At 35.3% G+C, this 13,693-nt stretch overlaps 1 protein-coding gene across 1 annotated transcript; it reads left to right on the top strand.

The window, feature by feature from the left end:
• Nucleotides 1-2,322: 2,322 nt before the first annotated feature.
• LOC139196146 (uncharacterized mitochondrial protein AtMg00810-like) lies at nt 2,323-2,772 on the top strand. The gene has a single exon (XM_070821805.1). The coding sequence runs from the start codon at nt 2,323-2,325 to the stop codon at nt 2,770-2,772; it is 450 nt and encodes a 149-aa protein (XP_070677906.1).
• The last annotated feature ends 10,921 nt before the right edge of the window (nt 2,773-13,693 follow it).

Genomic DNA, 13,693 nt, shown 5'->3' with positions numbered 1-13,693 from the left:
AACCCTCTAGCTAGTCCGTCATTTATCATTTTACCTTAATTTTATGTTTTTGTCAATTCTGTAATTTATTTAAGTTTAATTTACTTCTAGTCAAAACCAAACACCCTTCCATTATTAAATTATATTATTTAGTTAGTTTTCTTTATTGTTAGTCTTTTAATTTAATTTCCGTCCATTTCAGTTCCTAGTGTTTAATTTAATTGTTTTCATTATTTTGAGTCATTTTAAGTGTGTTTCGAGTTATTAGAGTTTTTAGCCTAGTTTTGTGTCCTTGAGTCTTATTTAATATTTTTAAGTTAATTTAATAGATTAGCAATCCCTCCTAATCCCCGGCCTAGAACGATACCCTACTTACATCTATACTACAATTGTCAAAAAGAGGGTTTAATTTGTGTGTCAAGTAATTCACGCATCAGCTCCTGTAAAATCCATAAAGGGATATAGATATTATGTAACACTGATTGATGAATATACTAGATATGTGTGGATTTTTCCCATGTGCAATAAATTAGATGTCTTTGCAATTTTTGTGAAATTCTACAATTTTGTTCTTATACAGTTTGGGATACACATTAAAGCTTTACAAACAGATGTGGGAGGGGAATATACTAGCAAGAGTTTTACTTCTTTTCTTGCAAGTAAGGGTGTTAACCAGCTAATTTCATGCCCTTACACTCCACAACAGAATGGATTGGCTGAGAGAAAACATAGACACATAGTTGAAACTACAATCACTTTGCTTAATGCTGCTGGTTTACAATCTGAATTCTGGTATTTTGCTTGTGCACATTCAGTGTTTCTGATTAACTGAATGCATTGCAAAACATTGTCCATAAGTTCACCTTATTTCTTGTTGTATAAAAAGGCTCCAGATTTGAAGTTATTGAAGATTTTTGGGTCTGCAGTTTTCCTTGGTTAAGACCCTATAATGCAAATAAGCTCTAGCCCAGGTCTGCTATGTGTGTGTTTCTAGGATATTCAATGGCATATAAGGGTGTGATATGTTTCAACTTACATACAAGGAAATATATAATTTCTATACATGTGGTATTTGATGAGTCTAGATTTCCTAGTAAATTGTATAAACCACAATAAGTGACAGTATCTCATAGTAAAGAATCTCATCATTTCACACCAATTATTGTTCCACTCCAGTGTCACAGAATCAATCGACCACAAGTACAGAAGCAATGCATGGTTCAACATAGTCTGGACCACAAGTATCTGGAGTAAATGGTCAGTTTCAACATTGCTCTCAGGATGCCATCAGTTCACCAACATCAAGTACTCAGGTTCATAACAGTTCATCAACATATCAATCTTCAACACCAGATTCAGAATCACCTCCTGGCTATACTCTTTCCATTCATCATGATACACCTCCCTTGCTTCTTGTCCTAGATCCTGCACAACTACAGGTAGTTCTTCCCTTTTCTAATTCTTCTAGTTCAATTTCATCTGAGCTAAGACATCATGGTGTACAAACTAGACTTCAAACAGGTGCAATCCAAAGGAAGAACCATGCCAATTTTCTAGCATTACTACCTGAGTTATCATCACTACAACTCATGGATTCAATCTTTGACAATCAAATATTAGATCAGTCTTCTGTTGGTTTTTCCTTCTTGGCTAATATTACTGATATAGAAGAGCCTAAGACTTTTAAATGTGCTTCCAATAAAGTGGAATGGCAACAAGCTATGCAGGAGGAATTTGATGCTTTAAAAGCACAGGGAACATGGGTCTTGGTACCACCTCCATCAAATAGAGCTATTATTGGGAGTAAGTGGGTGTATAAGGTGAAAAAAGAATCCAGATGGGTCTGTATCAAGGTTTAAAGCTCGCTTGGTTGCACAGGGGTATACTCAAGAACGAGGTCCCGATTATTCTGAGACGTTTAATCCAGTGGTTAGACATACCACAGTTCGACTTATATTGGCATTGGCAGCATAATTTAGTTAGTCATTGAGACAGCTAGACATTAAGAATGCATTTTTGCATGGCGATCTTGAAGATGAAGTGTTTATGAAACAGCCCCAAGGTTTTGTCGATCTTGAACATCCAGATCATGTTTGCAAGCTGATCAAATCACTATATGGGTTGAAACAAGCTGCAAGGGCATGGAATTCAAAGTTTACCAGTTATCTTCCAGCTCTTGGTTTTCAAACATCACTTTCAGATACCAGTTTGTTTGTCAAAGTTGATAATGATGACATTATTCTACTTTTGTTCTATGTAGATGATATAATCCTCACTGGATCCAGTTCAGTTAAAGTCCATGAAGTAATTAATAACGTGGCATAGGTATTTGATCTTAAAGACATGGGACCACTCTCTTATTTCTTGGGGCTGCATGTACAATACAATAGTGATGGTTCTTTGTTCATACATCAATCTAAATATGCCAAGGATATGTTAAAGAAAGCTGGAATGGAAAATTGCAAGCCAACTTCAACTCCTTCCAAACCTCATACTCAGTTACTTGCAGATGAAGGCAGTTTGATGTCTGATCCAAGTCATTATAGGAGCATTGATGGTGCTCTCGAGTACCTTACTTTTACTAGACCTGATCCTGCACACTCTGTCAACATGGTATGTCAATATATGACTCAACCCACAGATGGTCATTATTATCTAGTGAAAAGAATACTCAGATATGAGGGGACTATTGATCATGGCCTACACTATATAAAGAGCTCCGATTTTCAGATTGTTGCATATTCAGACTCTGATTGGGCTGCATATATCAATACCAGAAGATCTATATCATGATTTGTTGTATATCTGGGGTCTAATCTGATCTCATGGCAATCTAAGAACCAATCAACCATTTTAAGAAGCTCCACAGAGGCCGAGTACAAAGCATTAGCTCATTGTGCAGCAGATGTGTTTTGGGTTCGATCTGTGCTCAAAGATACTTATCAAGTTTTATCAAAGCCACCTGCACTGCATTGTGACAATCTGTCAGCCTTAGCTTTGAGTTCCAATCCTGTATTTCACTCAAAGATTAAGCATCTTGACACATATTATCATTATGTGCGTGAGAAAGTGCAAAAGGGAGATATTAGTGTGCATTATATTCTAACAAGATCAAGTTGCAGATGTGTTTACCAAAGGTTTGCACAGTCCTGTGTTTATCAAGCATTGCAGACATCTTGGTTTGACATCATCAACATTAGGGCAGCAACCTAAGCCTGGCAATGCCATGCTTAGTTTGAGGAGGGAGTAATGGCAATAGCATATATGTGATATTAGGTGTTATAAGGTGGAAAAATGGATCAAGTTAGTTAGAAATAAGTGGGATTATGATAAAGGGTAATGTTGTAATTCTAGTACTAGGAAGCCTACTATAAAGAGGAATTAGTTAGGTAGTTAGATAGGAGCTTGTAATTCTGACTTACACAATATTGGATTAGCTTTCTCTCTCTCTCTCTCTCTCTCTCTCTCTCTCTCTCTCTCTTTTCTCTCGATCTCAGATATCTTCATACCTTCATTACTTCCTCTGAGTTATGAGTATCATGAAGGGCCTCTTCAAGTGATAGTTCTGGATTATTAAACTCTAATACACCTATGCACATATTATTATACAAAAAAAAATAGTTTCTTCCTCTAAAACTAAAAGAAAACATGTAGTTTCATTTTACACCACTAAAAATATGTGAAACTTTTGCAATTAATCAGGGTTAAAAGTATATATTACATACCATTCTTAGTAATATAAATGAGTGGATCATAATATTTTTCCTTTGTGTAGAGCACAAGATCGTGAATTCCTTTTGGATATACATATAACCAATCTGAAGCAGCCTGCAACACCATTTGAAGATAATACGTAAATGTTGGGGAAAAAAACTAATCCTTCAAATGCAAATAGCTCAAAATGATAAATGTGATATTTACCTGTGGACCAATAAGTGCTCCATTAAGCTTAGCTGCCATAATATTTACAAACATTAGAATACAATTGGTGTAAATATTGGAATATAATTAATGTAATTAAGAAGTTAAACTAGGGCAAGAAGTACCAAGAAAATCAAATGATCCGTTTGCAACTTGGATTGTTCTTTTGTGAATTTGGGCAATGTTTTCCCAACAATTGATCGCATGGTGTGTGGATAGTCACCACTTGTTAATGGGACCAAAAACCTACAAAATATGACAATTCCATAAAATAAATAACTTTCATTTTGTATTTTATTTTTTTCAATAAATTGTAAGAGACTTGCTTAATAGTCAAATGAAAACACATTATATACTTGTTCCCTATGTTTACACTATGTTCCAATACTTCATAATATATATTTCATTCTATTTTGTAGTTTATGATGAAATTATATATATTTTAAGTGTAAACGGGACACTTATTTATGACGAAATACAATTATTGTCCACCAAGTCCACCAAGGCGCATAAATTATGAAAATCCACCTAGTCCACTAAGGCGCTTATCTAAGTAATTGTATATTTTATGACAAAATACAATTACTTAAATCCACCTCGTCCACCAAGGTGCTTAGACCCTGCCTAGGCGCCTAGGCCCTAGGCTCCAGCTTGCTGCTCGACTAGAGCCTAACGTTTTTAGAACCTTGCTTGTAAGTGAGAGGTCTTAGATTTGATTCTTGCCAATGGTGAATTTGAACATCATTTTTGTTAGCCCATTGTGAAGATAAGCACACCTTCCCTCCACCTTAGTGTATAGATAATATCGCTTGTTCAAAAAAACAAAAAAAAAAACCATGTAGTCACATTTCTGTCTTCATCAATCAACATTGACTCATGTAAAGTCCTGTGATTGCTGTATCCATTATCTATATACCAAACATGTTCATTCTTGACAGGTGTTGCGGAATCGCAAACAAAGAACATACTAGTGCCTTCTCCCCCCTCCTTGATATAATGAACCAGCTGGACCATTTTACTCCTACAATCTTTGGTAATATGCCCAAAGCAACAACCTAGTCAAATAATCAAACAGAGATTCAACATTACTCATTCTAGCATACTCAAAATCATGACGAATACCTTGTAATTTCACTACCATCACCTGAGAATCGCCTTTGTATTCCTGCTTCAACACATCCCAAGCTTAGTTAAATGTCTTCTGATTTGCAATCTTGAAAAAAAATTTGTCATTCACTGTACTTTGAATTAATCTCAGGGCTTTTGCATCTCTGCAAATAAGATCCTGAGCTACAAGCAATTGCTTCCCATCCATTTGCTTCTCATATGAGGGAAGTTCATAGCCATTTTCAGCACAACCTAACAGATTGTGAGAATTGAAGATAGTCTTCATTGATGCACAAAAACTCATAGTTGACACCAATGAAGGCTGGAGCTCAAAGATCAGCTCCAGATCCAGACATTTTGTTCTTCAATTTACTTGAGCTCTTGGTTGAAAGCTCAAAGAACATTTCACAAATCACGCCATTTGATTCAATTTGAACCAAGCTCTGAGGCCATGTTAGTGTGTTTAGGGGTGATGAACTCAATTTCCAGTAGGATTTAACTAATGAAATCATTGAGAATGTGATCGTTGGATTGCAGAGAAATGGAAGAAAGAAGGTCACCAATGTAATCTCTCAAGAATATATTAACATTGGATTCTCTCTCTTCCTAAAATCTGTTACAAAGAAAGCATGAAGAGCGTGTGATATAGTTGTTTCTAGGCATCACACCTCAATAACAAGGGCACATGAGTTGCACATGAGCAAATTAAATCAGTTATAAAACTAGACATGTGGCAAAATCTACACCATTTAGATGTTATAATCGTGACCATCCATTAGAAACTTTGCAAACTTAAAGTTCAAAAAAATCTTGCGTTAGATTTTTTATATTAGGGAGCCGACAGGGTTTGAACTTGTTGGAAATATTTGCGATACGGATGCTACTTCTCCTACAAAAAATCACATAAAATAATATTAGTATATCACAATTTTATCACCTCAATTTATTAAATAAAATAAACCAAATAAGATAAAATACTTACCTTTTGTAGGTAGAGAACGCTCTTCGTCGATCCTCAATTAGAACAAGATTTTAGGTTGAGGCGTGTAGTCACTGTCCTTAAGAGTAGATTTCACCCCTCTAAGATAATCTCTCAGTATAACAGGTTATGGCACCCTACCCTACAGGATGCAACAACCTATAATCATCGTAAGCGTACACTCGCAATACTTGGATTGTATGAACAACTCGATTTTCCTTTGGCATATGAGAGGTGAAATTATAATAGCATTTGAGAGAATACAATAAATCAAGAGATGTGAGGAAGGTGAGACTCCTTTAATTAGGTGTGGTTTGTAGGAAAGAAAATATTTGAAGTCCAATAGCAAAGGAGCAGTCTAGGTAAAGATCAACATAATCCTTACGGCTTGAAGAGTTGTTTTTATATAGAACATGAGAAAGGTAAACATGATTAAGCATGGTCTAAAAACGTTACACAATATAATTGCGTAATTAATGGGTTAATCAAGATGGCATATTCAAAGAGAAAATGTAATTTATAGCACCAATATTATAACATCTTTAATGCATCAGTTTTTGGTTTGCAAACAAAATTGAAATCAAGATTAAAAGAAATCATTAAGAATGATATTAACATTGTACAATTATCAGAAAGACGGGCCATACGGCCCACTTCCAATAACACCGATACTGTCCCCAACTTGGTAATTACCACCTGCACAATCCGTCAGGTGTGAGATTTTATTACAAAAGGCCTCGATAATAGTTGGAGTGGGGTTAGAATATTTAAACTCTTATTTTCTCATTGATACGGTCGATGTGGGACATTTCAACATGCCCCCTCATGTGGGACCCAATTAGTGGGTCACATGTGGGAGATCCACACTTCGACAATCACAACCACGTGGAGCCAAGGGGACTCACCATACACGCGGGGCCAAGGGACCCACCATCATCACGCGGGCCAAGGGGACCCACCCATCACGTGGCAGTACATAGTATTAGAGCCTAACAAAATAATAAGAATATTATTAAACAAACGAAAATGTCGGAACGGCTACAAAACCCTAATAAGCTACATTGTGACTAGCTTGTTTTCTAATAAATAACAAAACACTCTATTTATAACCCTAACCCTAATGCTAATAGGCTAGGCCCAAACCAAACTTATAAGAAAACTCAAACAAAATAATACCTAAAATACTAATATATTCCAACACCCCCTGTCAAACTCATGGCGGTATACGACATGAGTTTGTAAACAAGCAGATGCGGACTAGCTCCGTTAGGCGGACTGACAGGCATGCAAACTTGACTTGACTTGACTTGAATGGCAAACTTGACTTGATTCTTGACTTGACTGGCAAACTGGTTCTGGTTGAAACTGGCTAGTGTTGAGAGTATGGAGAGAACCTGTCACTGAACGAACGAGATTTCCATATATCAATTGTACTAACAAACGAACAACGTTAAAATATTCTAGCAACTCGAGAATTCATTGCGAACGGCAACGGCAGATACCCAAACTTCAAAACAAAGACCTCACAATAGGATAACCATTTTTTTTTGTTGCTCATGTGGGCCTTAAACAAACAGCAAACAATTGTTTTTCTTTTTCCTTCTCTTTTTGCTTTTTTTTTTCTATCCTTTCCTTACTTCCCATTTTTCTTTCTTTTTTCTTTTATGCGAACAAACAACAGAACCTTTCTGTTTTCCTTTTTTTTTCTTCTGTGCAAACAAACAGCAGCAGCAAGATCCTTTCTATTTTCCCTTTTTTTTTTCTTGCAAACAATCAATACCAACTAACAAATCTAAAACGAAAACACAAACAACGGAAGATGATGGAAACAAAACTAATACAAACAAATTGATACCAACGAGAGCGGATTGAACCCTAAGGATCGAACCCGCTCTGATACCATGTAGAATTATCAGAGAGACGGGCCATACGATCCACTTCCAACAACACCGATATTGTCCCCAACATGGTAATTACCACCTGCACAATCCATTAAGTGTGGGGTTTTATTACAAAATGCCTCGGTAATAGTTGGAGTGGGGTTAGGATATTTAAACTCTTATTTTCTCATTGATACGGTTGATGTGGGACATTTCAACAAACATGATCAATGAGTACATGTATTTTGAAATACCCAATCACAAATTACAACAGAACTCACGTCGTGGTGCAAGGGCAATACTCTTCTCTCCCACTGTAGTAGAGGGCCATTTTCAGTTGAAAAACCACCAATTCTAATTTCTAAGAACTGAAACTTGAAATTCCAGACATCCTATTTCTTCATTCTTCCTGTAGCTACAAGACTTATAATTCAACACATTCCTGTGAGTGTTCCGTAATTTGTTCATTCAAGTATTTTTCCCTGTTCCCATTATTCGCTGTAAATTATTGCATCTTTCTGCGGTGCCTTTAGTCCTTTGTTGAGTGTAATGGCATGAACTTTGCTCGATCTGGTAGGGTGAATCGAATGAGTGATCCTATTATGTGGCCTGGAATGGCCGAAAACATCAAACATAAAAATGAATAAAAGTATGTATAACAATTTAGCGGTACCCCCTTAACTAAACCTTCGTACAATCTACTTTGTCAATACTTCAAACCTAGCATACAAAGTTGACAAGAAAGTCACTCTTGCATTGGCCAATGTAGTTGAACACACTAGATTCCCTAATCAAAGCTTATTTCATAACCCACAATAATATATGTCAAGGCTCAATAGCAGATGCGATATATATTTCCTCGACAATGGAGTAATATTTGTTTATTGGCGACCTTCATGCTTGATGCAGTTGAATATCAGAGTGCTCTATTTATAACCCTAAAAGATAAGAAACCGAAACTCTAATGCTAACGGGCTAAGTCTAGAAAATCAAACATTCAAATAAACCAAAATACAAATATTTTCCGACACCCCCCATCAAACTCATGGCGGTACACGACATGGGTTTGCCAAAGTAGATGTGGATGCAAAACTCCAAATTCCAGTGCTAATGCCGATGTCAATACCAATGCCGATGCCGATGCCGATGCCGATGCCAATACCGATGCCGCTGCCAATACAGATGCCGATGCCGATGCCGATGCCGATGCCGATGCCAATACCAATACCGATGCCGATGCCAATGCTGATGCCAATACCAACTTCCAAACAAACAATAAAAAAATCCAACCAAATAGACTATATATTTCTTTCTGCCCGTGTGGGCCTTCAAACAAAAAACCAACGTTTTTGTCTTTATTCTTTTCTACTTTCTCTTTTTTTTTTTTTTTTTTTTTTTTTTGTAAAATCCCCCTCTTTTTTCTTATTCTTTTTTTATTTTCCCCCTTTCCTTCTTTCCTCCTGTTGGGCCTTTTTTTTCAATGCATCAAGTCTGAACCATTTAAAATCACAATACATTTGTTCACTTGCAAAGATAAAATCACAATCTCCTTGGTGATATAATATGTGGAACTTAAACTCGTCATTAGAACTCACTCATAATGACTGTGCTTTGTGAAGTCTAGTTTTATTGTTTAGCTTCCCTTGTTAAATGTAATCAATTGTACCACACATGTTCTACTTAGATTTAGGGTTAAATTGCAACTTTTGGGATCATGCTGCTGGAAATATCACTTTAAGAGCTTAACTTCTCTCATCAAAGGTTTGTTCATTCATATGTATTTCATGTCATTATTTCCAGTTCATTATGTCTAGTGGTTCTGTGTCGTCAAAACTTCTTGTTGCTATCACGCGAGCTGGGCACACACTTTAAGACAACCCACATGAGCCATCTGACTACTTTTTACCAAAAATGGTTTTTCAGCCTTAGATCTTTCCAGTTTGCTTTTACACACGAAACGTGGTTTTTCTTGTCCTCTGTCTTGTCTAAAACAAAGCCCACTATAAAAATTTAATCTAGGGTTCTTTTCAACTTGGCTAGGAGATTTATATTTTTCTGATTATTCAGATCATTGCATATTAGGGTAGCATAGTTTTCGTGATTTTGATCTTTGTTTTAGGTCAAGCTTTTCTAGTTTCAAATTTTGAGCTGACCGCTTTTTGGATACACATTAGTTTCATCTTTCAAGTGTTTAACTGCTGAAATTGACTGGCCATCAACTTCATCATAACATCATTTGCATAAGTTGATTTGATTTCGGTGTCATAAGATGAAGAGCTCAGGAGGAGCTGCCACTTCATGAAGACCGAAGGAATCCATCTCGTGAAAGCGAAGGTTGCACAAATGTACAAGTTGCTCCATAGATTAGGAATACATTGTAAGAATCTTGATTTCACTAGTGGATTGGACTCAATGGAGAGTCCCCTGTTTTTAACCCTAGAGGTGATACATGATCATCTTGACTTGCATATAGACTTGTCCATGCATCTAAGCTCATCAAGGTTTGCATTTATACTAGACTGGACCTGAGTTAACTAGGGACATTTCTGTAAACCTAGTTTTTTAAATTGATTATTTCCGCTGCTGGTTAACTGACAAACGTGATCTTAGTTGACTAGTGTAGATGACTAGCCAGTCAAGCATATATAGAATTTTAATTATAGGATATTCCACTTGGAACCAATTTCATGCTTGAACGTGTGTATTGTGTAAACTCTTCATTATTAATAAGAACTCATCTACCCTCGTGGTTGTAACCCAACTTAAGGTGAACCAGGTACATTTTAGTGTAAAATTGTGGTTTTTGGTTAAAATGAACAGTACCGAGAGTTTTTCGTTAAAGTTCCCTACTAAAAATTACTACTATGTCGAACTGAGTTTTCTTACAAAAGGACCTATTAAAATGATAACTTATTACAATGTGAAATTTATTCCTAAACCCAAACAAGGACCTAAACTTTTTATGACTACAAATAAGTTATTCCTTTATGGCTTATTATACAAAATAGTCCATGAGATTTGCATGATCAATAGAAATGGTCCCTGAGATTGAAAATCAATAGAAATGGTCCCTGAGATTGCCCACCATCCATGATTTTGGTCATTCCGTTAAAAACTCTTTGGGCAATTTTCAAAGCTTCATAACTCAATTGATTATTAACCAAATTTGACCCATAATATATCAAAATGAAGATAAGTGTAGAACAAGGTTATACCTATGTAGAAGCCCAATGATTGCCAGAGATGACCGGAAAATAGCCTAAAAGGTGACTGGTCCGCAGGAAAACTGGAAAACTCGCCGGAAACTGGGTAAACTTTAAATGTTCATAATTTCTTCAATACTCAACGAAATCGAGTGATTCAAAAACAAAAATAATACTTCCTGATGAGATGAAGAGAATGGAATCTTCTTTTACTGCTAAATGGTCGTGGTTTGGCCGGAAAAGGCTCGAAAGTGGCTAACTCGAAAATGGTTAGGTAATTGCGAGCCATTTTTCGACCAAACCAAGGCGAGTTAGCCTTCAAAAAAGGTACCATTCTCTTCATCTCGTCAAGAAGTATGATTTTCGTTTTTGAATCACTCAATTTGGTTAAGTATTGAAGAAGTTATGAACGTTTAAAGTTTACCCAGTTTCCGGCGAGTTTTCCAGTTTTCCAACGAACGAGTCACCTTTCAGGCTATTTTCCGGTCATCGCCAGCAACCATTGGGCTTCCAAATAGGTATAATCTTATTGTACACTTTCTTATCTTCATTTTGATATATTATGGGTCGAATTGGGTTAAGAAACGAATGAGTTACAAAGCTTTGAAATTTGCCCAAAGAGTTTTTAACGGAATGACCAAAATCATTGATGGTGGACAATCTCAAGGACCATTTCTATTGATTTTCAATCTCAGAGACCATTTATGTTGATCATGCAGATCTCATGGACTATTTTGCATAACAACCCTTCCTTTATAGACAAGGGTTTTATTGTAGTATTCACAGCTCTTATAGCTTTTTATTGAATTATTGAATCTCAAAGAATGTTTACATTATTGCAAGGAAATACAAATGCAAAAGGAATTGAAATATAAATACATAAAAAAAAAATTATCCTCTTAAATGTTTATAAGGAACAGTAGCTTTCTTTGAATTTCTTCATTTCTTCTTAAGCAAATTTTTGAACCAGTGTGCTGAGAGTTTTGGGTGTCTTTTCAGCCCATCGTTATAATCCACGTAGTTTAAACCAAATCGGACAGTGTATCCAGAACTCCATTCAAAGTCGTCTAACAATGTCCATGGAAACTATCCCTTCACTTTCGCGCCATTTCTGCACACACACACACAAATGTTCAAATGAGTTAGGTCAATATAATGATTAAATAACCATAACATAAGAAGGCTAGGTAGTATATGGCCTTAATCATTTTGTTAATAACTACTTACTTGATCGCCACTTGAAGGTAACACAGGTGACGATGGTAGTAGTCAATTCTATTGGTATCATGAAGGGCCTCTTCAAGTGATAGTTTTGGATTATTCAACTCTGATACACCTACGTACATATTATTCCACAAAAAAATTAAATTTAGTTTCTTCCTCTAAAACTAAAAGAAAACGTGTAGTTTCATTTTACACCACTATAAATATGCGAAACTTTTGCAATTAATCAAGGCTTAAAAGTATGTATTACATACCACTCTCAGTAATATAAATGAGTGGATCATTTTATTTTTCCTTTGTGTAGAGCACAAGATCGTGAATTCCTTTTGGATATACATATAACCAATCTGAAGCAGCCTGCAACACCATTTGAACATAATACGTAAATGTTGGGGAAAAAAACTACTCCTCCTAATGCAAATTGCTCAAAATGATAAATTTGATATTTACCTGTGGAACAATAAGTACTCTATTAAGCTCAGCTGCCACAATATTTAAAAGCATTAGAATACAATTGGTGTAAATATTAGAATATAATTAAAGTAATTAAGAAGTTAAACTAGGGCAAGAAGTACAAAGAACTTAAGCTATTCAAACTAAGTTTCCTTTTGCACTAACTTGTAAGATCAGCTAGAGGATCTGTTACGTAGCTTGCCGGTAGTGAATTGTTCTTAGGTGCACTACTTAAGCTATACAATAAAGAGTACTGCTAGCTAGGTAGGATCAATGTTTCAATTCATAAGAAAACATGTAATTGGGTTGATATATAATTTAATAAGACACTTGCCATCCAAACATAAAATCCAAAGATCGTAAGGCAGCATCTTTATTCTAATAAATTATTATATTCTTTTGATCCTAAAATATGTTCTACTCCTATTTCTAAAATTAAAATTTTCATTTCTTCATCTGAAATTCTATGTAGTCCTAAATCATATGTTTTATATTTTTCTAAATATTGTTTATCATCTAAATGATCCATATCTTCTATAAGCTTATCTACAATATGATCAAAAAATTTCTCAACTAAATTAATATCTAAATCATCAAAAGCCATATGTATACCATCATTTTCGATTTCACTCTCATTCTCTTCTATTTTTTTTTAGCTTCTTGTAATTACTAAACCTAATTGTTGCTTGACCTATACTAGTTTCGTATATTTGTACTTTATCTGGTTGTCTATTTCTTGCTACTTGTAAATTGCGTAACGTCCACTAAGTTCATTCTAAAAAGCTATTATCTACCGGTTCTGCTTTTATCATATTTACATGTTTACTATCAAATGTTTGAACTAAATTTTGAAACTCTAAATTAAATTTATGATTATATTTATTAGACACTTTACCAATATACATTAAGCTAATACACAAATTTTTATACTCTCCTTTCATATTGTA

Source organism: Malus domestica, chromosome 05 (assembly GCF_042453785.1).
Source record: "Malus domestica chromosome 05, GDT2T_hap1".
Classification (NCBI taxonomy): Eukaryota; Viridiplantae; Streptophyta; class Magnoliopsida; order Rosales; family Rosaceae; genus Malus; species Malus domestica.
The sequence above is the reverse complement of the archived record's forward strand: the minus strand, read 5'-3'. Positions and strand labels throughout refer to the sequence as shown.